This window comes from Neurospora crassa, linkage group VII (genome assembly GCF_000182925.2).
Source record: "Neurospora crassa OR74A linkage group VII, whole genome shotgun sequence".
Lineage (NCBI taxonomy): Eukaryota > Fungi > Ascomycota > Sordariomycetes > Sordariales > Sordariaceae > Neurospora > Neurospora crassa.
The window spans coordinates 300226-326484 of NC_026507.1; the positions used below are offsets into that span (position 1 = coordinate 300226).

Genomic DNA, 26259 nt, shown 5'->3' on the forward strand with positions numbered 1-26259 from the left:
CTCATGACACTTTGGATGACTCTGAGGTTGAGTCTGAGAGGGTCATGACCGGATGGAATGCAAATGATCAAAAGACTTGTTGCGCGAGGGAGGTGGTTATATAAGGTAATGTTGTGTTTTCATCTGTTTTGTGTCTTTTTTGTTTTCCTTCGATCGGGCAGCTTTCACAAGTCAAACGTTCAACGAGAACCAGCAAAGCTCAACCGACCAACAACACAATACCTACCCAAACGCTCACTTGCACAAACCAAGGAAGACAAACTCAACCACGCCACGAAAACAACAACACCTTTCCCCAACCAAAGCAAAGCAATGGCCTGGTACACCACAGACTATTGCACCCTCTGCTGTCGGCACATCCCCGTCTACTCATGGTACTACCACTCCTACACCTGTCATCGGCGCACCATCACCAGCACCAGCACCAGCACCAGCGCCCACGGAACTCGGCGTTCGCACTCGCGTCACCGCCGTGAGCATGATCGTGAGCGCGATGAGTACGAGTACGAAACTACCATCCGGCGCACGCGGAGTCGAAGCCGTCATGGGTCTACTTCGTACTACTACTACCTTCCCTGGAGATATCATCATCGCCCGGCGGCTGCTCCTGCTCCCGCGCCGGTGAGATGTCCTACGCCTGCTCCTCCTGCGTTGCCGGAACCGCTGCCTTGTCGGAGCCGGAGCAGCCGTCGGAGGGGTAGTGAGGATACTACCGCTAGGGATAAGGATAGGGGGTGGAGGAGGAGGACGGTGGATATTTATATTGAGCATTAAGGGGAGTCGTTCGTTCCCTGACACCCACCCAGCCATCGACGCTCCTTTTTGGATCGACCAAATCGTTTCCGTCTTTTCCCTTGGACAACAACAATAACAACAACAACAACAACAACAACAACAACCAATTTAATTCGACATACAACCCGCTCGTTACCTACCTGCCGGTCGCCGTCATTGACCGTGTCAGTCTGGACCTTAGGTCGTTCGTTAAACAATACACAGAACAGCATCTCTCTTCTTCCTTTTGTTCATGTGGGGCGTTGATGTTTTGAAGGGACTGGGTAGGTACTGAAGCGGGACACATCAGACTGGATAATGAAGTAACCATGTGATTGGAATACACTGCTTGGAATGGGATCAAGGGACAGACGGACAGACCTTGTAGTGGACAGGATGAATGATGATGAATGAGACACGAAGGCATGGAGAATACTAGTCTAGGTAGCCCTAGCGCTTGGAATGAAACTATATTGTCATTGATATATGTAGCGTACCGCGCTTGTGACGCAGGGACATTGTGACCTTGTCGACGAACTGGAGGAGGGCCGAGACCTTTGATCAGATGAGCATACCTATGTCTCGGGTCAAAGGTTTGTTGCAAGAACAGTAGAGACAAAAAAAAAAAGACTTGGACGGTTTTTGTAAGGACAGGTCTTGTAGTAGGTTCCTGGTCCTTTGAAAGTTCATGAGAAAGAGAAGGAAAAAAAAAAAAAAAAAAAAAAAAAAAAAAAAAAAAAAAAAAAGGAGGAGCAGAGTGTCTAGACCCCCGACCCATTCTTCTCTTCGCAACTGTTGTCCGGTTCAGTGGGTTAGGGTTCAATATGGATGAACCTTGCCCAAATTGATGACAACTTTCGCCTCGCTCAGGACAAAATCAATGACACCCAAGTCCTCCATCCAGAACCACACCCTTTGGCCGGGTGCAACATCAAGACTGAAACTTGGGTGTCATCCATTTTGTCTTGAGCGAGGGTTAGCGTCCCGGGCCTTGGCGCGCTGCGGAAACTCCACTCGTGATCTGCCGTCTTCCGAGCTGCCGATATCAATGATGGCCCGAAATTGTATATCGTCTTGTCATTTCAATTGATTTGATCCCGTCCCAACCTGCATCAGCTGCCTGTGGTCTTCACTTTACAACGTCTGTTTTCCAAATCATGTCGATTTTCTACTCCGAAATTCATTGCCTCTGAACAACAAAAGACCCTCGTCAATTTGACTATTATCGGACGCCCGCTCCGCAAAAAAAGAGTGAATACACTAGGTCTGAATCAACTTTGACCGACAAACTCCCGTTGCGGCGGTCAATATGGCTTCCCACGCCGTCAATCGACCAGAGCGAGGTCATCTTCCTAGGCAATAAACGAGGTCTTCATCTGCCGAGGCTGCACTTTCGCCATTGCAAATCATCAGCTGTCCTTAATAAATTGTCCAAGCAGAGGTCGATGACGACCGAGTTGGTCTATTCCCGATCCAGAAGGTACCAAAGCTGGGGAAAGATAGTGCCCCGGGGCGGGGTGACCAATCGCTTGGCGATCGTTACGGCCCCGCTGTGAGCGAGCGCACTGCACCGACAAGCGATCGCCCGGGCACCTAGTACGGAAGGAACTTTTGGGGGGGCCGCTGCTATGACGGGCGCGGCAAGAGAGACGATGTCGGGAGTGTCGAGACGGAGCCATGCGGTTATGTTTTTTATTCTTTTTTTCATTTCCCCTTAACCATCTGGTCACAATGCTTCCAAGACACCTATCGCGAGATATCTGTGTTGGAATTGGGGTCTCCATCATCGCGGGGGACCCCGGCCAGATGCTTGATTCAACTTGGCAGGTCGCTTTGCCCCCCTGCACTGCCCTGCCGTGGTTACCATGACATATCCCGGCTCAAGCCCGGACGGTCAACCGTCAAGATGCGGAAGGTGGAGGATGCCCGGTTCTGCAACCCTTCCCTTCGCCTTCTCGCGTGCCACCACCACCACCACCACCACCACCACCCCAATTTCTATTGCTCACAACCTAACTCAACCGTGGGAGGTGGTTGGCTTCCTCCAGTTGGCTCCAGTCATCGGTTACATTCCCAGCGGCCAATGGCACGGCGGATGACAACCAGGAACGACAAGTAAAAAGTCAATTCGTGTTCCCGTCCCAACAGCTCCTTCCATGTTCGGAGAATTATACTTGGGCCAAGTGGATCTATCAAACGATCCACGTCTGTCGGGTTGGCGATATAAGAGCGCCCGTTGGTCCCGTCACAAGTCATGGCCGCCCTCCCTTCCTCTCCTCCCACCCTCTCTTCACCCTCCCCCTTCTTGCCCTCACCTCTTGCTCCCCGCGAGTGAGGCAAGATCACCGGCAACATGAGGTTCTTCTCCGCCGCCACCGCGCTTCTAGCGGCCGCCTCCACCGCCCATGCCGCCTTCTTCAAGACCCTCGGCATGGAAATCGGCCCCATCGACGACCACATCGAGTCCCTCAACAAGCGCGCCGAAGTCGAGGGCACTTCCGGCTACGGCACCTTCGACCAGCTGATCGACCACAACACCCCCGAGCTCGGCACCTTCAAGCAGCGTTTCTGGTATGGCTTCCAATACTGGAAGGGCCCCGGCTCGCCCATCATCCTCGTCAACCCCGGCGAGCAGGCCGCCGATGGTTTCAACAAGTCGTACCTCTCCGACCAGCGTCTGGCCGGCTGGATGGCCAAGGACATGGGCGCAGCCGTGGTGATCATGGAGCACAGATACTGGGGCAACTCCAGCCCCTTCGACGAGTTGACAGTCAAGAATCTGCAGTATTTGACGCTGGAGAACTCGTTGAAGGACATCAACTACTTTGCCGAGCACATTGACCTGCCCTTCGACAAGACCAACGGCAGCAAGCCTGCCAACGCCCCCTGGATCTTCTCCGGTGGTTCGTACTCGGGCGCCCTGGCCGGTTGGCTGGAGGCGCTGTACCCGGGCACCTTCTGGGCGTATCATGGCACTTCTGGTGTGGTCGAAACCCTAGGACACTTTTGGACCTATTTCGTCCCTGTCCTGGAAGCGACGCCGCAGAACTGCACCAAGGATTTGACCGCTGTTATTGACTATGTCGATTCCGTGTTGCTGCATGGTACTCCCAAGGCCAAGCGTGAGCTCAAGTCCAAGTTCAAGCTGCAGAACTTGACTGATGCCGATTTTGCTTCGTAAGTTGTTTTGAACTGTCTGCCAAGCAAATTGATGTTGACCAATTGTCTGCAGTGCCATTGAGAGCGGCCCCTGGAGCTGGCAATCCACCCAGTTCTACTCGGAAAAGATCACCGGTTACAACCCTTACTACCGCTTCTGCGACTACGTCGAGAACGTCTGGCCCAACTCGACCAACAAGGTCCCTGGGCCTCTCGGTGTTGGCATCAAGAAGGCCCTCGACGGATACGCCAAGTGGTTCGTCGAGGAATCTCTTCCTGGCACCTGCGAGTCTTCTGGCTACGACGCTTTCAAGGGCGAGGATAACGTTCTCTGCTTCCAGAACCAGAACGCTTCCAACCCCATTTTCCACGACTTGTCGGTCGACAACGCCTACAACCGCCAGTGGAATTGGTTCCTCTGCAATGAGCCGTACGTGTTCTTTCTCCCTTTGGGGCTACCGTTCCTTTATGCTGACATGCACGCAACAGCTTCGAGTGGTGGCAAGACGGCGCCCCCCTCGGCCGCCCCTCCATTGTCTCTCGCCTCGTCGACGCCGACTACTGGCGCAAGCAGTGTCCGTTGTGGTTCCCCGCCGAGAAGGGCTCCAACGCCACCTACGGCATCAAGCAAGGCAAGCGCGCCGAGGACGTCAACAAGTGGACGGGCGGCTGGAAGCACACCAACGGCACGCGCATCATGCAGGCCAACGGTTCCCTTGATCCCTGGAGAGACGTTACCCTGTCGTCCAAGTTCCGGCCCGGTGGTCCCTTCAAGGGCAACAAGAACCACCAGGTTCGCGTCATCGAGGGCGGTACCCACTGCTCCGACTTTTACGGTCCCAACTGGAGCGCCAACGAGGGCATCAAGAAGGTTGCAGAGGAGGAGGTTGCCCAGATGGGACAGTGGGTGGCGGACTTTTACAAGAAAAGGGGGATCACTCGGACTCGGTGAGGGAGAGGGTTGGATGTTGCTGTACATATGAGTGTTGAGTACCTATGATTGAATGCCTTCATGTACATACCTAATGAGAGTATAAACGTAATGATAGTATTCTTCTCGACAGCTGGTTAATATGGATGGTGGATGATGGTTGGTGATACGTGGTGACGATAGTCTGCAATTTCCAAATTATGTACCAAGATCAAGATGGATGTCTGCAGTCAGGTTTGGGGATATGTAAACCCCAAGTCTGTGCACTTCAACCATCCAATAACAGTAGGGCCGCTGGTCTAGTGGTATGATTCTCGCTTAGGGTTCAATCCTGAGCATTCTTGCGAGAGGTCCCGGGTTCAATCCCCGGGTGGCCCCGACTTTTTTCCCTTCTTTTTTTTTCTTTATACACATTTTTCTTGTTTCTTCTTCTTTTCTTTCTTTCTTTCTTTCCTCTTTTACCTTTCTTTCTTTCTTCCCTTAGTAACGACGCTCATTTTATGAAAACTTGACTTATATCGTTTTTGTCAAAGGATAGAAGAGTTGTGACATGGTTGTCCTACCTCTAAATGCGTGCGTGCAGTTTAAAGTCGGTCTATTTAGCGAATTTCTAAAAAATCGACAATCTATCTATCTATCTATTACCTTTCTTTCCCCTTTTTGTCCTTTGACTCACTCGTCTTGTAGGTACTGTACCCTCAATCAAATCCTCGCAACTTCCTTTTTTTTTTTTTTTTTTTTTTTTTTTTTTTTTTTTTTTTTTCGCTTTTACGTATGCTCTCCTCATCTACTTTAGCACCACGCAAAATTATGTCCGAGGAGGATATGATGATAATGGTGTGTGTTCCTTCTCGCTCGAGGAGACATCGGAGTCGGACGAGAGTGAGGTTGGCAGGCAGAGTCGGTGGGGGGGTATAGCACATTATACCATACCAGCCAGACCCCGAGGGAGAGGGAGCACATTACGTACTGCTGGATATTTCCAAGAGGACTAGAATAAGATGATTCGGTTGCTAAGGTAACTGAAGAATGGGGCTAGATTACGATGTCTAATGCAAAGAGGCGAGAGTTTTACGCATACAGAATATGTAAATTTTTGTTGCTACCTCATTTCATCCAACAATGTATTTCTTGTCTTAAAAGAGGCATCGTGTCAAGCTACCTATGTGATGTAATGAAAGCTTGTTCCTGGGATATGTCCCCGAAATGCATTGAATGGTTCCTCGGCTTGAGAAGGGATCCCTGGGGTGTAGGTAGGTAGGTATGAGAAAGACCTGCCTGTCTGCCTAGTTCCATTCATGCTCATAGATCTTATTCCTCTCCACCCAAAGGATAACCTTCTTCTTCCCTTCATGGTCCGGGTCATACTTGATGAGAATCCGTCCGTTCGCCTGATTAGCCAGGACGCGCTGGTTATCCGTGGGCTCATAAATCACCTCCTGCCACCTCGCCCTTCCTGCTTCCGTATTAGGGTCCAACAGGCTGACAATTCCTCCCACCGTACTCTTGATCCGCGACCACTTCTGCCGATAGTCCTCCACGTACTGATCATTAGCTGGCCCATCAGGCCTCACCAAGAAGGCTCTGATGTTATCGCCCTCTGCGTTCCCGATCTTGCGTGGATCCAGCTTCTCCTGGGAGACGACGGTGCGGCGACTTGCGCCGTTTTGGAGCGGCGTAAGCACGGTCCGCACAAACACTTGCTCGTTGGTTTCCTTGACCCCCTTGACTGTCAGGCGAAAATCATCATCCGGGTCGAACGAGATGTTCTCCCAGTAATGCGTGGTGTAGACGCCGCGTTGGCTGATGATCACCAGAGAGGTGCACCCGCAGAGATGGCTGGTGCCGACGCTGATGGCTTCATTTCCGTCAAAAGGGGTGAACAGGGCCGTGTTCACGTCGGTGCCTTCTGGGACTTCCCATACCATTTGGGTTGCTTTGGGGATTTCGTTGAACATAAACTCATCCTCCTTGCCGGGGGTCGGTTCGGTAATTGTTCGCTCTGCTACCAGAAAAGCGGAGGAGACATTGATGGCTTCATGCCCGGCCTGGACGTGATACGCTCGCGCAGAAAAGGAGTCGGCAGTGGTGAACGCTACAGGGGGTCTGCAAGCGCCGCAGGCCTTTTGGCCTTGGCTTGGGTTCCCGCATCCATCTCGCTTCTTGAAGGGAAGAGGTGGCAGACTGAGGAACTTGGGAGACCGTTTGAGTGACAAATGAGTCTGACCTCCGGCGAAGTTGGCTGTAACTCAGTTAGCACCTCTCATGAGGTTGACAATGGCCATCACTTTCGAAGTTCGACCTACCTCTACCTGATAAAGACAGGAGCGTAGAGGCGCTGAGGACGATGAGGGCCACAAGAAGCACCAAGCTGCCTCGCGTCGTAAGAGGGACCAAGGATGTCTTCATCTCGTGAGCATGTAGGAGTGGATAAGTGTGGATGTAATGTACAACACAGGTTATATCCAGGTGCGTAAAGACTGAGAAGTTGGGATTGTACTAAGGGCAGTGATGAGTGTGAAGGGTGAAGCCTGACTGGAGAGAAGAACTGGAAAGCGGCTAGATCTCTTATACATGATCTTGAAGAGACGTATTCTAGGTATCTTACTCCCCCGGAGTAACCTTCGTCTTGGTTTTCAGAAAGTCGTAAATCGTCAGGTAAGCCTTGTGCTCCTGACTCTTGTCTTTGGCCACATCCGCTGCCGTACGGCCGTTGAAGACGACGTTGGGATCTGCTCCTAACTCAATAAGCGCTTCCACAATGTCGCCTCTGTAGTGCCATGCGGCACAGTGCAGTGGTGTTCCCTTTCTTTTGGGATCAATGTGGTTGATGTCGGCCCCGGCCCGGACCAGTTGTTGCACCCTTTCTCTGATATCTGACATCTTGTTCCGTTCTCTGGACCCGATGACACAATGAAGGATGTTGGGCTCTAACGCTGCGCCGTGCTCTAAAAGGAGACGCATGGCATCACCACCTTCCTTGGCGACCACAGCTGAGACGAGGGGCGAGGGGGCCTGATCATGAGCAACGTTGGGGTCCGCACCATGCGCGAGGAGCCAGCGCATGAGGTTCTCCTTGCCAACAGACATTCTGGTTCCAATGGTGAAGTTAGCATCCTCGCTGTAGTGGCTTCATATAACGATGCTGGGGAGTTGAGATGATCCTACCGAAGTGCTGTACCATCTTCAAACTCGGTCGAGTTGATGTCAAAGCCGTACTTGATGAAGAGTTCGAACATGGTCGGATCGCCGCGGGTGACACTTCCCACGAAGCTCGACCGGTCAACCTTTGCGCCTTTGGAAAGCAAGATGTCGGCCACAGCAGGGCGACTACTCCAAGCAGCGCTGGACAGGCCTTTCTGCAGTTGGTCATCCGATACGACTTCGTTTTCGAGGATTTTGGTAACCGCTTCGACGTTGCCGGTCTCGCAAGCGGTGATGAAGTCGCTTTCCGCAGCCATGATCAATGTGTTGGTGAGGCGCAAGTATGCTCAATGTCGAGTTAGAGAAGGGAGAAAAGTAATGGTCAGCTAAAGGTTGTAGTGTGGAAAGAGGCCCCCAGCTAAGGACACGCGCTCAAAATAGTCAATTTCCTGCAGTCGGGTTGTTGTGGTGGGAATGAATGCTACTCAAGTTGGCGGGGTGTTGAGTTTAAGAACCAACTGCCGAACGGTGAAGAGACGGAGTGAGAGTAGAAGTGTCGTCTCTTTATTCTTCCTTGTTCCTCACAAATGGCCCTGCATGCTGCTGTTGCTGTGCCTTTGACGTGCGGCTTGTGGGGGCCGCGGACACCAAACAAGAGCCAAGGGCCGGGCCGACGGCTCCTGCTAGATTCGGCAACCGGCCATCATGAGTCAATGTGACCTGAACTACCAACATCCATCCACCTGCATTCGATCCTTCCGTGTAACTTTTCGGGGGCGGTGACATCGAGATCCACAGCAATCCTCAGGTTTTAAGCCCCTCAACTTGTGTTTCATGCAATGTCGTTGGATTCCAATCCGCGCCGGTTACGACTCCATTCAGGAGCAGCGAAATGCCAAGGAACGAGCGGTATGTAGGTCTTCTTGCATCTGATCCCATCGAGACCTTCTAGCGACGATCAGCCTCGCTGACATTTCCAAAGAAAACAACAACATCCACACACACACTGTACCAGGCGCCAACTGTTCAACATGAGACTTCGCCTGACTTCTCGTCATGATGTAGGTGTGTCGGCGGCAAGGTGTGAAGAAGCATGTCACCAATGCCACCAATGCCACCACCTCAGCTTCATTGAGCTTGCGAGGGGCACAGTGAGCAGGAATGTCATGAAGAATGGCTTCAGACGACAGCCTGAGCATATAAGATGGCTGTGTCCATCTTCAATCAAGTCTCAAAGCAGCTCAATCAGCCAAACCACACCATCTTAACACCGCAATCATCAACCTTCAGCTAAACACATTGTTCCATTGTCTCGTCCACCCCAGTTCCCGGCACCAAGATGCGGTGGCTTGCTAGACACGCCTTCGAGCGTGGGTTGGGCTTTCTTTCCCTCTTGACTTTGGCAACAGCAAACCAAGTGCTTGACCTTGGAGCTCTTGACCAGTACACACCCCTTGTAAGCCACCAGACCCGGATCCTCCAAGTCCTCTTTTCACACAGACATTCGGAACTACCACTGACACTCATCACACAGCGGAACCCCCCCTCAACCCTGCCCTCAAACACAGTCTGGCTTTCCGCCAAGGATGATGACCATGAACGTGGATTCCTGGTTGCCGTCTCCCCAGATGTCAAGAAAAAGATCAACGACGCTCTGAAGGACTGTCCGACTGTCGACAACCTTTGCTTCCAATATGTAAGGGGAATCCTCCGCGAGGCCGACTTGGAAGTCGACAGCAGCGTCAGTCGCCGAGACTTCTCACGCATCGTTTCGCGCTTTGTCTTGCTTCTTGGTGGCTTGTTCGTAGGAATTGCTTCCGTTTTCATCGCCCAAGAAATGTTAAGTCAGCAGCACGAAGTCCCCTTATCCCAGTTTCTTCCTGCCGCCCAGGCTACTCAGGTTACTGCCATCACTAATGGTGTGCCACTGACCGTATCTGCGGCTGGGACCGCTGTGGTGACGGTGACCATGGCTCCAGATCCGACCACAGTTACCGGGTATGTTGGCCTCGTACTCAACTATCTTCATGGTCTCCCACATGCTAACTCCATCCCTCAGCCTTGTCACCCCCAGCGCCACTGCCGTTACAGGCAATGACAAAGACGCGGTTGCTGGAGACACCATCATCACCCTAGACGCATCCCTGGCTAGCCGCCTGTCCGAAATCATGCGCCGAACAACAGACTGCAAAGAAGGCAGCGACTTTAACGCAGAGCAGGGATCAAAGCGCGATACCAAGTATGGCGCCGTAGTGTGTGGTGTTCGGGGAGCCGTCGAGATGGCCACTCCCGGTGGACCTCTGCACGATCTGACTCTCATCCGAGTTGCCACCCCCGACCTCCTCTCCAAGCTCCGAGCCCCTCTGACCGCGGCAGCTCAGCGTGCAATTGACATCGCAAAGGACTATGCCCCGTTACTGGAGATGCCACCGGGAGTCTTCGACGACATCATCGTCCTCGTCTTTGCCTTGGGCGTCCACAATATCATCGATAACGTTCCCCTGAGCGGAAGGAACATTATTCCCAAGGACATCCTAGATAATTCCAAGCAGATTACTACTACCACAGCGACATCGTGCACCAGTACCGCAACGGCTTGCCAAGCAACCTGCACCGAAGTGGGCGCCCAGTTCTTCGCTTGCAAAACCAGTTGTGGAAGCTGTGTCACTCAGACGACCTCGATTCAGACCGTCACCACCATTGCCTGGCCGGGACCTGCAGGAGGAGGACCTGTGGTCCCAACCGCCACCGCCCATCCCGAATGCCAGATGAACCAGCCAGGCATCCTGCCCTGGAACATCTTTGACGGCTCCGAATACAACGTCATCAGCAACTTCTGCTCCGAAGTTGACCGCCAGCCTGCCTCTTCCCGCTCTTGGATTGTCGACTCAAAGGGCAACAAGATCCCCGTGCTGAAACAAGTCAAGCCCTCCCACTCCATCTCCAATAAACGATCACCACCCACAACCCCAGACACTTACAAAGACTACCGCGTCTCCCTGCAATGGCGACCTTCCCATTCCTCCGCACAATCCGGCTGTCCCATGAGCTGCGCTGAAGCCTACCGCGCCATCGCCGACTCTCCATGCGGTCATACAGGCGGCGAACAAAACGTCATGGCCCTCTCCGGTTCTCTGGACGTTACCTGTGGCACTTATTCGTACCACATTATCCCTCCTGGTTCTTCTTCCGACAGCGGCGGTACGCCCCTGGCCCTCCAGGAGCAGCAATGCTACCTCGAGTCACAGTGGCCGAAGCACTTTGACGTGCACGAGGGGTCAGTCAAGCAGGCTGCCAAGGTGGCGTGCGGCAGCGAACTCAAGTTGCCGGAGAAGATGAGCAAGGATAGCAAAGCATGGGAGGATGTGCATATGTGGGGACGGACGGGGATGAAGTTGAAGATGCGCGTTGAGTGGAAGGATGGGTGTGTGTTGGCGGGTGGTGTGGCAGAGCAGGAGCCGAGGAGGCCGTTGGGCGCCGGGGGTGTGGACGGGAAGGATGGGTGTTATGAGTTACTTTACAACGATTGGAAGAATTGTAAGTCTTCTCTTGTCCGGCCTCTCCAATTTGGTCGAGGTCAAGCGCTCCTCATGAGTCCTTAGCTGACGGACGTTCGATACAGGCAACAACGGGGGTGTGGGTGGCTACCGACAAGCTGGCTGCTTGGTGTATTCCTTTTCACCGAAGTGAAGAGTGGGATCTTTGTGGGAGGGCCCTATACCTTTGACCCGCCGCCACTCGCCTAGGTACCCTAGTATTCATTAGAGGTACTTGTTCACTTTGTTGTTCCAACGTACAGTTAGGTAGTGATTGGTGAAAAGAATTGATGTGGTCAATCTGGGTACCTACTCACGAGCTTAGTAAACGTGTTTAACTCCTCTTCTTGATTTTCCCAGGAACCCATGCTATCGACTCGCTCACCCACCACGTCAAGTACAACCTTCCCGCGACCGTTTTGAAAAAAGAAAAAAAAAATCGCGCGGGCTTCTAGACTACCTTATTCTAGTTATTATGACCGAACAATGTCAGCTTCATATCCAACGCTCCAAACCCTAGGTACGGTCTATCTCTCCCCATCCCCGTAGAGGTGTTTTCACCACATGCACAATTCTCAGCCACTTCCGCCCCGTTCTCCTCCGCCGTCAAGGTGCTACTCTCCTCCCCATCTTCCCCATCCTCGATCTCCTCCTTCTCCCTACCGCGATCCTCCCACCTCCTCCCCGTCAACCACTCCCAGATCCTCTTGGCCTCCTCATGGCCTTGACCGTCCATCATCTCCGCCCTCCTCCTCGCCGCCTGTATCACCGTCATCCCCCTATACAACGCCGACCCCGCCACAACCGCTCCTTCCCCCACCAACACCTGCACCGTCTCCAGCCTCCTCCACCAAATCGCACAATGCAGCGGCGTGCCCTTTTTCTTGGGGTCAAGATAGTTCAAGTACCACTGAACGCCCTTGTCCTTTTCCTTGTCCCCCTCTTTGATTTTTTGTGCAGCAGCAGCATCAATGAGCAATCGGACCCTCTCCGCGCAGGCGTGGTCTTTGCTCATAGGAACGTTCCTCCATCTGCAACTAGCCTCGATGGCGCTATGGAGCATGTTGGGCTCTAACTCGGCGCCGTGAGCCAAAAGGGCGCGAATGGCGTCGGCGCCTGGTTGGCCTTCGGCGACGATGGCGGTGGTGAATGCCGAGGCGGCGCGGCGAGTTCTGCCTCTCATGGGGGGCATGGAGAGGAGGTTGGGGTCTGCGTTGCCGTGGGTGAGAAGAAAGTGCATAAGGGGCGGGTTCCCGACGGATCTTCTGCAGCAGGGTCGCGGAAGTGTGCCGTATGTCACTGGTTAGCCTTTTTTTTTTTTTTTTCTTTCTTAAGTGATAGTAATAGGGTGAGTAGGTAGGTAAGTAACTACCTAGGAACGAGAGATAATTTGGTGACGATGGGACAGGCAGGAGGTTTGCGTTGCGTTGCAATGGGCAAACGTAAGGTAACCTAGGTAAGGTAGGGTAAGTAAACACATACCTAAGCGCCGTCCCCTCCTCAAACTCAGTCGTGTTAACATCCCACCCATTTTTGATAAAGACTTTGAATGTAGCTGGGTCGCCGCGGAGAATTGCACGGTGAATGGCTGTCCGATTCACACTGGCTCCGCTAGAGAGCAAGACGTCTGCTACGGCGAGATGCCCTCCCTGTACAGCTTCTGTGAGACCGTCTTGTAGCTGGGCTGTTGATACCTGTGGAGTCTCGTGATTGAGGATCTTGGTGACGGCTTCAAAATCGCCGGTTTGGCAGGCGGGGAGAAAGTCGGGATGGTACAAATGCGCGGTTACAGTCATGATTGCGGTTGAGGTAATGGTGTTGAACAGGGGGAGGATGGAGGAAGTGATTGTGGTAAGTTGTACTTTTAGAGATTGTTTGGTGATGTTATACCGCATAATAAGTGATCGAAGCCCAGATATGACTGAGACCGAACGGGCATAAGCTCGAGACCGCTCAGCTCGTTGCGATGCTGGAGGTGGAGGGCTAGGTGAGCGGGGAGTGAACGAATACGGGAAGATCTTCTTCATAAACCACACTTTAACATACAGGAACACTGTGTAGATATGTTCTGTTCCACGGATCGACCTGCGTGCCGTCCAGTCGGTCTCACGCTTTGTGGGGGCCAAAAACACCAACGCCAAGGGCCGTCATGGTTCTCTGTGACTTCCGACCATCTGGCGACGTCGGTAAGACCAAGAGAAGAGAGTTTGAGATCCGTCCGGTTCCTTTTCCTGTGTCCACCAAGGAAAAAAAAAAGAAAAAAAGGAAAATGCGGATGAAAAGAAAAAGAGAGATGAAAGGTAAACAGAGAAAATGGGGGGGACATAAAGAATTCCAGGAAGCCTGCCGGTTTACTGAGCTGGGATGGGGATAGGATTTATACACCTCTCTCGGACTTGGTCACTTCCATGATCTGAGATTAATGAAAACTGGATGATGACTTGTGGGGAATTGTTTCTTCACAAGTTGCTACGATATAGTCTATCCACTCAGATACCAGAGCCCAAAACCTCCTTCATCTCGCTACAAGACATTCAAACAATCCCGGCAACACACCGCTCATCAACCACCCGATATCTATCCTTGCCCTTCTCAACTCTTCAGCCTCTTCCGGTGACCCATGATCTCGCATCATCTCCTCCAAGCGCATCGAGCAGGCCACATACTGCTGGTTCGAAGTCATGGACAACCCCCTCTTCTTCCACTCAAACACTTCTGACCATTGTTGTGTAGACTCGTAATAGTCGCTCATCCAGCCACAGTAGATACGTTGGATTGCTTTTGAAACCTTTTTCGAGGATTGACTCGAGTCTGACATGGCTGAGGCCTTGTTGTATAGGCTATGTAAGCGGTGAGCAAAGTCAGGACCAAAGTCACCTCTGTTCCATTTGGTTGCCAAGTCCTTGCCTTCGAGGTCGGTCATGATCATTTGTTGAGCCAATGAAGAGGACTCTGAATCGAGACAAAAAGGGACCAGCTCCTCCTGAGGAAACGGAAAGCGATAGGATGACTTTTGGGACGCAGAGAGACCGTCATCAAGGTAGTGAGACGGGTATGCGCTAATGTGGCTGTCAGAATCGTTGTGAAAGATAGGAGTGTCGGCTTGCATGTCTTCAGGCTTGTGGTTTTGATCGATCATCCAAGGTTGCTCTGTGCTTTCAGAAGCATCCGAGCCAGAGCACGTGTCCGTTCCCGAGCGTGATCTTCGCTTGATGGCATACTTGAAGAAGTTCCATCTAGCGAATTGGTTTTTGTACATCTTTGGTCTGTGTGCAGCCCGGCTTTGTCAGTCTTGCTTCCTTGAAAGTCAATCCCAGGAACAAGGACCACTTACGTTGCTTTGAAGTGGTAGGTATTTTCCATGATGACGATGATGTCCTTGAGGATGTGGTTTTGCACAATGTACAATTGGTGGATGACGTTTTTCCAAGGCTCCCAATCCTCCGCTTTGCGTGGGACCATGGGAGTATGCGCCATGTACCCCTTTGAACTCGTACTCAATGTGGTGTGTCTCCTAACATGAGTTCCGCCGTTTCTGCCTGTCTTTCTTGGGTAGGAGGATGTGCGACGATGTTGAGACGCAGGTTCATCGCTCCCTGATGGACTTGCGGAACGGGATTGTGGAGGAGATGGGAGCTGGAAGTCTTGTTGGAAACCTGCCAAAGACATCAAAGGCGGACTCAGTAGGGCATTGTTGAATGTGTTGCTGGGGGTGAAGAGGCGCTCCTGCTGGCCTCGGGGGTCTTCATCCAGAGAGGGACTTGAGTAGTCTTCCTGACACTGCCCGTACATGACTATGTCGTCTTGCCTTGCGAGAAATGCTGCAATGATATCGTCTGCAGTTGGAGACGCGGGTATTGATTCCGGGTTGGTATCCTCTTGGAAGGCGTCTGTGGTCATGTTGATGGGTGTTATAGACTAAGAGCTGTCAATGTGGTTTGTGGTGCCGCGGCGAATGGACACAAAAAGGCACGGTCTTTATGTTTGATGTACGACGAGATAAAGTCTGGAGAGGGAAGGGAATACAGCGTTGGTGAGAGAATATACAAGCATTCTTATACCGGCCACAATTCCGTGGAATCTCGAATCGCTGGGGGTAGGTTGAAGGCATCTTCTTGCAGTTGAGAATTGACAAATATCTAAATTGGGATAATGGGCCGTCAACATGGACGACAGCCAACATGTGCCTCGTCCAAGGCAGATCGGATAAGGCAACGGTAGCTGTGAGGTTCAGTTAGTCTTCTGCAATGGTCGCGACCCCGGAGCCTGGTTGGGCAATGGGCATCCCTTGTTTGTTGATAACCTATCGGCTGTTGAGAGCGGGAAAGGAAGCGGAGGTACGTACCTTTGTGCCGTAAGCCATCTTGTGCAACCAGGCAGTGTGCTGTGCCACCCGACGGCGTCCACCGCAAAGCTGGAAACGGTCCCAGGGTCTAGGAGGGCAGGACGGCTAGATTCTCGGGAAGTTTGCGCCGGTCAGATAAGTATCTTTATCTTTGCCAATCTTGTGCCGCTGCCATCTTGCTGACTGTGGTTGGCGGTAGAGAATTTCGGCAACCCATTCCATCCGTTTTGCTTCGCTGCCTGTTGCCGCCAAAGCCGCATCCAGGAAACCTTTCAGCCCATAAAGTATCCGGGATCTGCCCAAGGGAGTTGATTCGCAACATCAATGTCTGCTGGGCGAAGTGCATCAGTATCGGGTTGGCGCCTAGGATTTCGTCGGTTCGCAAGTTCGGGACAGGGAGAAATGAGATGCTGTCATTCTGACCACGTCGCGATTTTTGTCGTGGGCAATTCGGTGTTGATATGGCGGAGATTCATCCTTTCTTTCCTCTTTTTGCAGTCAAAGTTGTCTGGTGCAACGAAACAAGAAGACGACGACGATGCGAGAGCTTCAGTGCTCTTCCCCGCTCAGACAGCTAGTGGGTCAAATGGTAGGGTGACCCAGTCTGGAGCGAGGTCCCTTCCCGCCTGGACCGCCCCACTTAGCATGGAGAGTGCAGACCCTCCCGTCTTGTCCTCTACTTCAGGTCTACCCACTTCAAGTACACCCGACCCACATCTTCCATTTCAATTCTGTTCCCTTTCTGATTTCCAGATTTCTCCTGCCTTCTTCTTGACAATTTCCTGACCGTTTCTCGGTGATCGTATTCGACCAGTTTCCAGCTTGCTACCGATTTTCCCTGGGCTGAAAAGGATCTCTCCCCTCTGCAAGATCTTTAACTCGCCGCACCACTTGTTGCAGAAACGTTCGGTCGGCGTCCTCTGGCACAGGGATATAGTCATATGCCTCGTAGGAAATAAAGGTCACCATCAACGCCGCCAGTCCCATGGACATTATGTACGGAACCGCCACATACGACTCGGCATCCCATGGCCTCCTCTCCAAAATCGGCGTGCACACGACAATCGCCAGCCCGATCAGGTAAAGGCCGGTTGACCACGACATGACCATGATGGAGCATTGCCAGAAAAACATTCTTCGTGCGCTCAACACCCATTGCGGCGGCGGCGGCGGCGGCGGTGATCCCCCAGCAGCTGTTGCCGTTCCGACCACACCGGGTACTACGGCACCTGCTTTGCTGCTGCTTGATTGACTCCCCTGTGTTGATGCGCCAGCTTGTGCTTCAACATCTGTACTAGGAGGAAGATGCTGCTGGATCAACCTCTTTAGCGCCAAGATCTGATTCAGATGTCGTAGTATGACCTTCTTCGCCGAGTCTGCGTCGGGAGGATTATCCACGTCCAAAGCCTTTTCCTCGTCGAGCAACCCCAGTAATAGTTGCTGTTGCGACGCGACGCCGAATCCCAGGATGCACAGCGCCAGCGACGCGTACCACAAAGCTGGGCCGGTCCAGTGTGAAGTCTGGATGCTTGCCCAAGAGAGGGATGCAGTGACAATGGCTGTCAAGGCAAATGCCTACATACATATATCCGTTTGTGTTAACAAGATGCTCTCTCTCTTAAACCTCGGTGAACTTCATGGCCGGACCGAGTGGTGTTGCCAACAAATCTTACCCCGACTATTATACGATTCAGTTCGTCCCATTTCCCGGTCCGCCAAGTCTTGACGGCCTTCAGTAGTGTCGTTCGATTTTCCGGTACTTCTATATCCAGATTTGCAACAGCCTGAATCTCTTGGGCCGGCCGAAGAGTGCAATAGATAAACATATGCTGGTATGGGAGCGTGACCCAGAACCTGGCCGCAATCAAGACCGAAGTACCTGCCTTATCGAGCCACTTCATGGTTGAGACTTCTTGTGCTGCGGTGAAGATGGGGTAATGGAACAAGCGTTTCGAGATCTGTGAGTTGAACATTTCCATCGATGTTTGCTCCCTCAACCAGCGTGGGGGTTCCAGCTAAATACCTACACCTACCATCACAGAATTTCTCAAATGCGTGCGTGGTGGAGCTGAGTGTGCTGTGAAAGTTGAGTCCAGTCCTCCCAAGAGCCCGATTACAGTCCAATCACAAGGAGATGTTTATCTACCTAGCTACATATGCAGGTGGGCCAAAGGGACTGGAGGATGGCGTCGTTCAGCCTCATTCATCAAAATCCACTTGTTCCCTCGCTCATTGCACATCATTCACGCCGCATTTGAACCTAAAAGACATTACATACCTTCTGTTAGGGGTGTTCGAGATCAATGTCCTTGCATTAGATCTACACTAACCTGCACGGGCAGTGACATGTCTCCTCACCATAGGCTGTTAAACGTGATTTTGCCCCACACGCGGGTGGCTTGCAGTTGTGCAGATTCAGCTTTGACAGCCTGATGATGCTGCCCACCGGGCTTGGGAGACACATCGAAACACTCATGACATTGGTAGCTATCAGTCAAATCATTGGAAAGAGGTGATTGCGGATGAAGGACAAAGTGCTAGTGGATGTATCGATCTGATTAAATAGAGAGAGAGAGAGAATTAAGACAAAGAAGGAGGCCCATACAGCATAGCCGTGTGTGGATCGTATCCACCTATGCCAAGGAATGCCAAGAGCTGGTGATGGCTTCAACACTGTCCATAGGTACACTACACTACTCAACTTTTTTTTTTTCACTTTTTTTTTTTTTGCTCCACCACCACCACCACCACCCCTCCCCCTTGTCAGCCACCATACTTACAATGGCCCTATGTACATGGTTCAAGTTCGACAACCCCCGCCCCCTAACTACCCACCTACCTACCTACCTACCCTACCTATATGCTTCCACAACTTCAGCACCTCTTGGGCCTTGACAATGAGACTGGAATTTCCAACACTTCCCCGATTACCTACCTACCTACCTAGGTACTCATGTCTCAAGCACACCGCTCCCAAACACACACACACACAGAGATACAAATAGACCTAGGTAGGTAGGTAGATCAGCTCAAGAGAAGGGTGGTAGCGGTAGTATGTAGGTAACATTCACTCACTGCACCGTGCCCTTCCACTGATGACCTAGGTACTCTTGTCCCCGGTCAATGATGCCAGCACTGCCGGGCAGTCTGCCACAGTTCAATTTTTCGTGTGTTGTCGTCTCTTACCTACCGAGCTGGTGTAGAGGTCGATATGCAGAGTTTTCTGTTTTGTTTAGTTTTTTTTTAGTTTTTTTTTTTTCTTTCTTTTTTTCTTTTTTTTTGGCCGTTGCGGGCAAATCTTCAGGAACGAAGAAAATTGGTTCCCGCGGGACAAAACAATTCCTGGAGGCGGCCGATGTCTCAACAGTCTAGAATGCGGAGATGTCGTTTCCGCTCAACCAACCAAGTAGCCAGCCACTACCGCCTCCTTTGCCCCTGGTTCATGTTCCCAATGTGCAAATGTAACCGGAAGCCAGAATTTACCACGGATTTAGTTGTGCTTCGGTGACCAAAAGCTGGTCTTATATAACTTCAACTAACGCGGTGACGATCGGCAGTTGCAGAAGTGTCACCTAAAAAAAAAAACACCATAGGAACCGCAAGGGGTGCCCGGCATTACAAGCAAACCACTCAGCTGCCCACTATTCGAGTCTGGGATTTGTTTCATGCCTGCTGGGTAAATCTGAAAAGGAACAAAACCTGAGGTCCGAGACAGCACACGATGGCATTGGACGTGGCTTTTGATAGAAAGGAGGCCGAGAAATGGTAGTGATAAGAGCCCGAAGAACGTGCAGCCAGGAGATATATATGCCGAGCATATTAGAGTAAAACTGTGGCATCAGCAGCGGACCGAATTTTCCCGACTTTGTTCTATTCTTTTATTTCTGAGCTTTCGAGTGGTTTTATTTTCATGTTTGAAACAACGACGCAAGCGTATTACGTTGTTGGTTGTGGCAAGTATGATAGATAGATGTTTTGGGTGACTGAAGCTGACATGAGTGAGTCGATATGAATAAGGCTCAATGAGATCTTCGGTGGTATTCGCGATAATAAACCATCATTAGAGGCATCTTGGGTGTAAGAGGGAAGTTGGAAGGGGTCAAGGAATGGGGACGAATTCGTTTGATGAGATGTTTTGGTAGGCAGTATTTATAGCCATCTGTAACCCCAACCCCAACAAGGAAAACTTCAAAACCCTCTCACTTGGACGAACTTGCCAGGCCATACAGAAATCACTCACTTTCGACACTGTCGCAGGACCAAAGGCTAGAGACCCACGATGACTATCGTGAGTCATTTCCACTGGACTTTCACCATCAACAAACCGAGAACCATCTCGAAGTCATTCGAGTGACTTCTTCGTTTCCTTCCAGTCAGTCAGCCGAACTCGGCCGAGCCTATTCCACACCAGGGTTAGGGTGGGGACCTTCATGACGTCATCAGGATCTCCGCCCGGGACCAGCCCCGGGACAAGCTCCCGGAAGTCCATACATACATACATATTCGCGAAGAACGAAGGGCATCATGATGATCATCGGCCGCTGCACTCGCGACATGCACCGACGGCAGCGACGGCAACCTATTGATGATGCACTCTCTCTCTCTGAAAACGGAGATATTGTCAGGGCATGTAAGCATGATGCCCTAATGAGGAAATCAGGACGTGGGATCACGGTGATGCTGCTCTCTCCCTGGTCTTGGCTGTAAGCTCCCCGCGTTGAAAAAAAAGACGAAAAGGGTGATAATGTCGTCAAGGGCGTGCGTTATGGTTGTGATGTTTTCCAAGGCGGAGATATGGCAAAGCTGGGAGGGGAAAAAAAAAAAAAAAAAAAAGAAAAGAAAGAGTGGCACGGTGATGGTGGAGGAAAGAGGAGATTAAGTACACAGGACAACCAATACATCGCGTACATACCTACTTATCTACATAGGTTTGAAAAAGACCGCTCGCACGGACTGTTTGAATCGTGCACTTGGCGGTTAGGAAAATAATATTTGGAATTGTTGTAGATGTCTGAAAGAGGCGAAAAGACGTTGAATGTTGGTTTTTGAAGAGAGTGACGGAAAATTGATAAAAGTGAAGACGATCGATCCGTTTGGTGGAACGGATCATGATGGATGGAACGTTACGGGGGCACCGGCCGGAAAATTCAAGGAGCAATGAAGTGGGGGTGGGTCATCCCCCGCATTCTAGCATTTTGGGAAGGGAGGGTTCTCTGACCTCTACACTACTACCGGTGTCAAGTGGACAAGGTCTGGGGCACGAGACGGACCATGTGAATGTCTTCCTCAGCTAGGACTTCTGCCTGATCAATCTGTTAAGTCGCAATTGCGATATCTCAGTTCTCGGCTTGGATTAAGCCGAGTTGGTCAAAGGCGACTTGTTAGATATCCAGAGTTCATTATGATTGCCACATAATGCTGGTGCATCCAGAAACGGTCAATAGATGGGAATCTCAGAAGCCACCCTTCAGCATCTCGACGACATGAAATAAAAAAAACAAAGGTTGACGGCAACCGATCAGCACCATAACTAATCAGCGGACAAAGAAGTGGCCGGGATGGGAGATAGCCGACGGGACCCTGAACGAATCTCGGGGCCGCTTTTCTCCAATTGGCGGTCCTGCTGATGGTAATCGATGCGTCGCGGGTGATCGATCTTCTTATCATTCATCAGTCGCCAGGAGGGAGGCCTGCCTGGGAGGGCACACACAAGGCGCAGGCCGTCTCTCACGTTACACGCGCGAATGCAAAGGTCATGCTCCGTCATGTCCATCGTTACCTCTTTTGAGAGTTTTGTCAGCTTACACGCTACCATACATACGCCTATGGTACATTGCCGCGCGAAGAGCCCCAATCTGTCAAGCGATTTGCACACATCTCAGCCTTATCAACCTCAGTGTCCAGTCTTGTCTATGGTAGTGGCGAAATGCGTTGGCCTTTATGCGAGCCTTATGCTGGGCTAGTAGTATATGTCATACTCGGCTGGCTTAGTGTCATGGCATTCGGTCCAAAGGTTGCGATGCCCAAACTTGCATCTTGACGGAGCCTTATGGCCAAACCACATGTAGAATGGCCGCCGACAACGGAGGACGTTTGGGTTGAAACACGGACTCCATTAAACTGAACATATATCTCAATTCGGTAGGTAGACTTGGTGTGATGTATCATGATGGTGGTGCCCGTGGTGTTGTCACCAGATGGCCCCGCCAAGCCCTACCGGTTATGTACTCGCCTGTGCGGCTCCCGAGAAAATTGAAACGACACCAAGCAAGAAGGGGAAGGTCAAGATGGCGACAATCCATACAAATGCCTGACCACATGTTTCTGTTGAGTTTCCTGTTTTTTTTTTTTATCTTATCGTTCAATCGTTCAGAGACAGACGGACATGGGCTTGCAATGTATCGAGGCAACGGGCAGATTACCAAGACATGATAACCACAAGTATCGTGAGACACACATAACTTTGCCTCCGTGATCCGGCGCCTCTTTGGTCCTCCGTTCTTTTGCAAATCGCAAGTGTATTTACTATACTCCGTCAGCAGTGGTCAGCTCAACTCGGCCCTCTGTGCCACCGCACACGAGATATATCCGCCTTTTTTCCTCAAGTTGCGGTCAGACGAGCGACACAATCGTTTCCCTTTACATGATTACACTAGACGACTTTTGTCTGCGAGGCAAAGGCAGCAAAAAGGGGACCACAGGCCAAGAAACGCCGATCAGTGTCAGTGCCACAAGACCCAAAAGTCTGTCGTCCATCGACGAGAAACTCCAACGAAAGAAGTGTTGAACCCTGAATTTTTGCGATTGGGAATCGGCGCTGCAGACTACCTAACAAAAAAGCAAAACAGCAGAGGCAGGCAGGTCTGAGCAGGGAAGCTCCCGTCGGATCTTTGTCCGATGATGGTTGGAGAGCGAACGAGAGCGAACAAGAGCGAACAAGATTCCACGCGAGAAGAGAGGTCCGTCCGGGTGCGATTGCGAATCCGGGGTGCCGTGTAAAATTTGTGGGTACCTCTACCTCTGGATATCCCCACTGCGACAAGGTTTGGGTGTCGCCGTGGCGCTAGAAGCCCACTATAACCGGGTCCCAGGGGGGGTACCGAATCGTCGCCGAACACACCGCTGGCGCACGCTGGCGGGGGTCAATCAGGTACCGAATCTGGGAGGGATCCCGCCGTCGGGCCAGCAAGGAAAGACCTGAGCCAAGCGCACGGGCAGCGCTTGGTTTCTCCCAACAACGTCATCGAAAACTGCAAGGTACCTCCCGTCTACCCTTTTTTCTTGACTTCTTCGCCGAGCTTCCACTTCTTGCCTGCTCCGTCCTGTTCTTTTTGTTTTTCTCCCCCGCCGTCAAGACTGGAAAGGAACGGAACCGAACGGGGATATAAAGTACAGAGGTACTCCCACCACACACACACACCACTTCCCGTCCACACTCGGCTTAATCCAATACTATTCACTCAGTATCGATACCGCATTCTATAAAAGTACATATAACATTTCGCCCACGCGACAAGAACACTCACCAACTCCCGATCCGATCTGTTGTCCCACGACCGACACACTCCCCCGTCCGATCCTGTAACAACAACCAAAAAAAAACCAAGAATTGATCGCCTAGTCGAATATTCGATTTAAAATAACAAGCGACAACACCCGACCGGCCTCTCCTTGTCATCTGCTCTCGACATAGCAAGCAGGTACCCCGCGCGGACTTATACCAGGCACTCCTGACTGAACGCTTACGACATCGCTCCGCACTCAGCTTGCCAGCCACCGACCCGTTCCATTATCCAGCAGGCAACCAACAGCTAGGTATTCTCTATATCTTGCCCGGCAGCCTGGCCATTTCGCCCGATCGCCCGCTTTGTCCCCGCTTTGCTTCTTTTTTCTTTTTTTTTTTCGCGACACATTTTTTGCTGGAATCCTCGGTATATCGCGATCGTCGATTTGCACCTGACAGTGGTCCGAAATACGAAAGTTGAAGTGACAAGTCCTAGAAGGCTTGAATATACACCAATACGGTCCTGACTCAGAGAGATTGATGTCCGGTCCGTGTGTCACCTCCCCGGCAAGCCGACAACCGAGACCCACATACCTTGAACAGGCAACCCGTTGTCTGATATATTAACTTGGTCTCCTCCCTTTTTCGTCTTGGGTTTCTCTTTAACTACCCCATACGTACCCAACAACCTTGACCTTGACCTACAACAACCACAACAGCCATATATGGTCTCGAAACCGGATTCTTCCTTACCTTCATCCACAAACTCAACACCAACACCCTCGAAATACAACAAGCACTCAAGCAGGGAACAAGCTAGCATCGCACCAACAACCACCACAACCATTGAACGAACACCACGATCCACCTGCTACAGACAACACACATCACAAAACATGTCTTCACCACAGGGCTCACCGCAGGGCCCCGTCGGCCAGTCCTACATGCTTGTTCCTAATCTCCACGTCCCGGACCCCACGGTGGACGAGATAGAGCTTGACAACACCAACGCATGGATGGTAGCCACCGTTATCGAGGACGATGATCTCATGTTTGGCGGCAAGCCTTTGAGCGCATGGTACGAGGAGGATCGCAGACGACTGAGCTCTAGTAACGAGGATGAAGAGGAGATTCGAGGCCGACAGCGCGACCCCGTCGTAAGGTTCGATGCCCACCATCAACATCAACACCAACACACCCATCATCATCCGCAACTGCAGCACCATCACCATTATCAACATCATACCGTCCATCACCCACATGTCGCTCATACTCATCATACCACCAAGAAGACGGGCGAGATCAAGCACTAAACAGCCCGATACTTTTCGTGTTTCCTGGCGATCACACCTCGGCTATGCCATCATAGTTGGTGTCACACAGCGCATACTTGTGTGCAACACATGTTATGCGACACCGGATCGGTCCATATCACCATGTCCAATGGTACCGAGCCTCGATCAAAATCGCCCAAGATACTGTCGGTTACACTGCATCGCCGACCTCGGCTTCCATAGGCTCGCCTTACTTAATTCGACACCGAAGCACCTTTATACAGATTCTCACTTCGTTATCCCGTCTTGGAATATACGGACGCCTTGGGCACGTGGTTACGAAGGACGATACTTGATACCCATTACACTCCGGTCCTGGCGATCGGACCCTACTCGCCCTCATCGACCCTGTTTGGGTGCATGGCACAGTCGTTTCCCTTAATGAGAGTTCAACGATGTTATGCAAACCTTTTCTTTTGTTTGGTGTGCGGGTAATAGTTCATGCCCTCTCGCTCTTCTCTCTCTCTCTCTCTCTCTCTCTCACACTTGTTTGTTCAAATGATACCACGGGTTTAAAGGTGCACATTGCATACTTTGGAATGGGTTACAGGAGTTTATGGGACCGATGCTTTGTTTGTCATTTACATATTGAGCGTTGCCAGCCGGTGCCGGATGAGTTTTGTGTCTGACTGACGGACGGGCGGTTTTCCGGTCGTTCACTAGAGAATTGGAACTGGTACCGACGGCATGTCCGGTTGGGGTGTACTATGGTATCACTGCTTGTAGAGAGAGGTAGTCAATGCCTGGAGCAATTGAACTTGGGATCACAGCACTACTATATCCCTTCCTCAGATTGGATTTGCCTCGTCGCTTGGAGTTACTCATCGTTTATTTGCACGTGAATGTTTACTACGCTCCTACGTCGTACTCGTGTCCACAGACCTTTCCGTTATTGCTCGAAGACGTGATTTCTTCCTATCGGCCCCGTCTGAAACCTCCCATCTTCTTCTAAGGTACTTAGGTACTTACCTCCAGGTAAGTCAAGTCAAAAGAGTTGGACCCTTCTTCCCCTTCCGTTGTGCGCCACCCTCCCCCTCCCTGAACACCCTAATAGGTTTGTCGCGTCAGGAACAAAGAACTAACTAACCAAACCGCTGTACCTGGAGATTCGCACCATGCTGTCCTGCATCCGGCCCTGAAAGAAAGGAGCCTGGAACCCTTGTTCTGGGAAAAAAACAAACTAATTTTCTTGTGGCTTCTGATGGATGGATGGATGGAAATAAAGAAAGATATCAAAAAAAGAAAAAAAAAAAAAAGATAGGGAAGATGGCGCTGGGAAGCTAGGTGGATAGAGGAATGTAGCTCGTCCACATCCACAAACCAGATCCATAGGTATCCACATGCGCTGCGTGGGAAAGAGAGTGAAGTTCAGAGGGGAACGAACTTGAAGACGGATGGATAGGTAGTACGCTATGGATGTCTGGTAGACACTATCATCAGAATGGAACTTTACCGTGCCGTCCAGTCCACGTGCCGTCCAGTCCACCGCCGCAGTCCATTATAGTCCGTTATGGTCCAACACAAACATGACT

General features: G+C 51.4%; 9 protein-coding genes and 1 non-coding gene across 10 annotated transcripts; 5 read left to right on the plus strand and 5 right to left on the minus strand.

The window, feature by feature from the left end:
• Window positions 1–312: 312 nt before the first annotated feature.
• NCU12052 (hypothetical protein) lies at window positions 313–774 on the plus strand (the record flags this gene model as incomplete). Its single annotated transcript, XM_011397036.1, has 1 exon — window positions 313–774. The coding sequence occupies one exon, from the start codon at window positions 313–315 to the stop codon at window positions 772–774; it is 462 nt and encodes a 153-aa protein (XP_011395338.1).
• A 1751-nt stretch (window positions 775–2525) lies between these two features.
• On the plus strand, window positions 2526–5002 carry NCU09992 (serine peptidase). The gene is made up of 3 exons (XM_953208.2): window positions 2526–3951; window positions 4007–4363; window positions 4423–5002. Exons 1-3 carry the CDS (start codon window positions 3128–3130, stop codon window positions 4883–4885), a joined length of 1644 nt encoding a protein of 547 aa, XP_958301.1. The 5' UTR covers window positions 2526–3127; the 3' UTR covers window positions 4886–5002.
• Window positions 5003–5152: 150 nt separating this feature from the next.
• NCU15354 lies at window positions 5153–5242 on the plus strand. Its single transcript has one exon. It is a non-coding gene; the product is annotated as a tRNA-Pro (tRNA).
• A 908-nt stretch (window positions 5243–6150) lies between these two features.
• Window positions 6151–7273, minus strand: NCU12051 (hypothetical protein; the record flags this gene model as incomplete). The annotated part of the gene is made up of 2 exons (XM_011397035.1): window positions 6151–7106; window positions 7171–7273. 2 exons carry the CDS (start codon window positions 7271–7273, stop codon window positions 6151–6153), a joined length of 1059 nt encoding a protein of 352 aa, XP_011395337.1.
• Window positions 7274–7318: 45 nt separating this feature from the next.
• On the minus strand, window positions 7319–8356 carry NCU12050 (hypothetical protein). The gene is made up of 2 exons (XM_011397034.1): window positions 8033–8356; window positions 7319–7955 (listed from the first exon to the last, which is right to left on the minus strand). The coding sequence occupies exons 1-2, from the start codon at window positions 8323–8325 to the stop codon at window positions 7469–7471; spliced, it is 780 nt and encodes a 259-aa protein (XP_011395336.1). The 5' UTR covers window positions 8326–8356; the 3' UTR covers window positions 7319–7468.
• Window positions 8357–9347: 991 nt separating this feature from the next.
• Window positions 9348–11829, plus strand: NCU09990 (hypothetical protein; the record flags this gene model as incomplete). The annotated part of the gene is made up of 4 exons (XM_953206.2): window positions 9348–9464; window positions 9543–10006; window positions 10068–11545; window positions 11631–11829. 4 exons carry the CDS (start codon window positions 9348–9350, stop codon window positions 11696–11698), a joined length of 2127 nt encoding a protein of 708 aa, XP_958299.2. The 3' UTR covers window positions 11699–11829.
• Window positions 11830–11874: 45 nt separating this feature from the next.
• Window positions 11875–13502, minus strand: NCU10539 (hypothetical protein). Its single transcript, XM_001727918.2, has 2 exons — window positions 13027–13502; window positions 11875–12809 (listed from the first exon to the last, which is right to left on the minus strand). Exons 1-2 carry the CDS (start codon window positions 13437–13439, stop codon window positions 12011–12013), a joined length of 1212 nt encoding a protein of 403 aa, XP_001727970.2. The 5' UTR covers window positions 13440–13502; the 3' UTR covers window positions 11875–12010.
• A 455-nt stretch (window positions 13503–13957) lies between these two features.
• On the minus strand, window positions 13958–16240 carry NCU10538 (hypothetical protein). The gene is made up of 3 exons (XM_001727917.2): window positions 15890–16240; window positions 14879–15765; window positions 13958–14810 (listed from the first exon to the last, which is right to left on the minus strand). The coding sequence occupies exons 2-3, from the start codon at window positions 15442–15444 to the stop codon at window positions 14060–14062; spliced, it is 1317 nt and encodes a 438-aa protein (XP_001727969.2). The 5' UTR covers window positions 15445–15765; window positions 15890–16240; the 3' UTR covers window positions 13958–14059.
• Window positions 16241–16614: 374 nt separating this feature from the next.
• Window positions 16615–19333, minus strand: NCU09988 (hypothetical protein; the record flags this gene model as incomplete). The annotated part of the gene is made up of 9 exons (XM_953204.3): window positions 16615–16834; window positions 16905–17464; window positions 17563–17847; window positions 17923–17966; window positions 18670–18676; window positions 18741–18792; window positions 18965–19024; window positions 19080–19112; window positions 19311–19333. 9 exons carry the CDS (start codon window positions 19331–19333, stop codon window positions 16615–16617), a joined length of 1284 nt encoding a protein of 427 aa, XP_958297.3.
• Window positions 19334–23203: 3870 nt separating this feature from the next.
• NCU09986 (hypothetical protein) lies at window positions 23204–25650 on the plus strand. Its single transcript, XM_953202.3, has one exon. The coding sequence runs from the start codon at window positions 24119–24121 to the stop codon at window positions 24704–24706; it is 588 nt and encodes a 195-aa protein (XP_958295.3). The 5' UTR covers window positions 23204–24118; the 3' UTR covers window positions 24707–25650.
• Window positions 25651–26259: the final 609 nt, after the last annotated feature.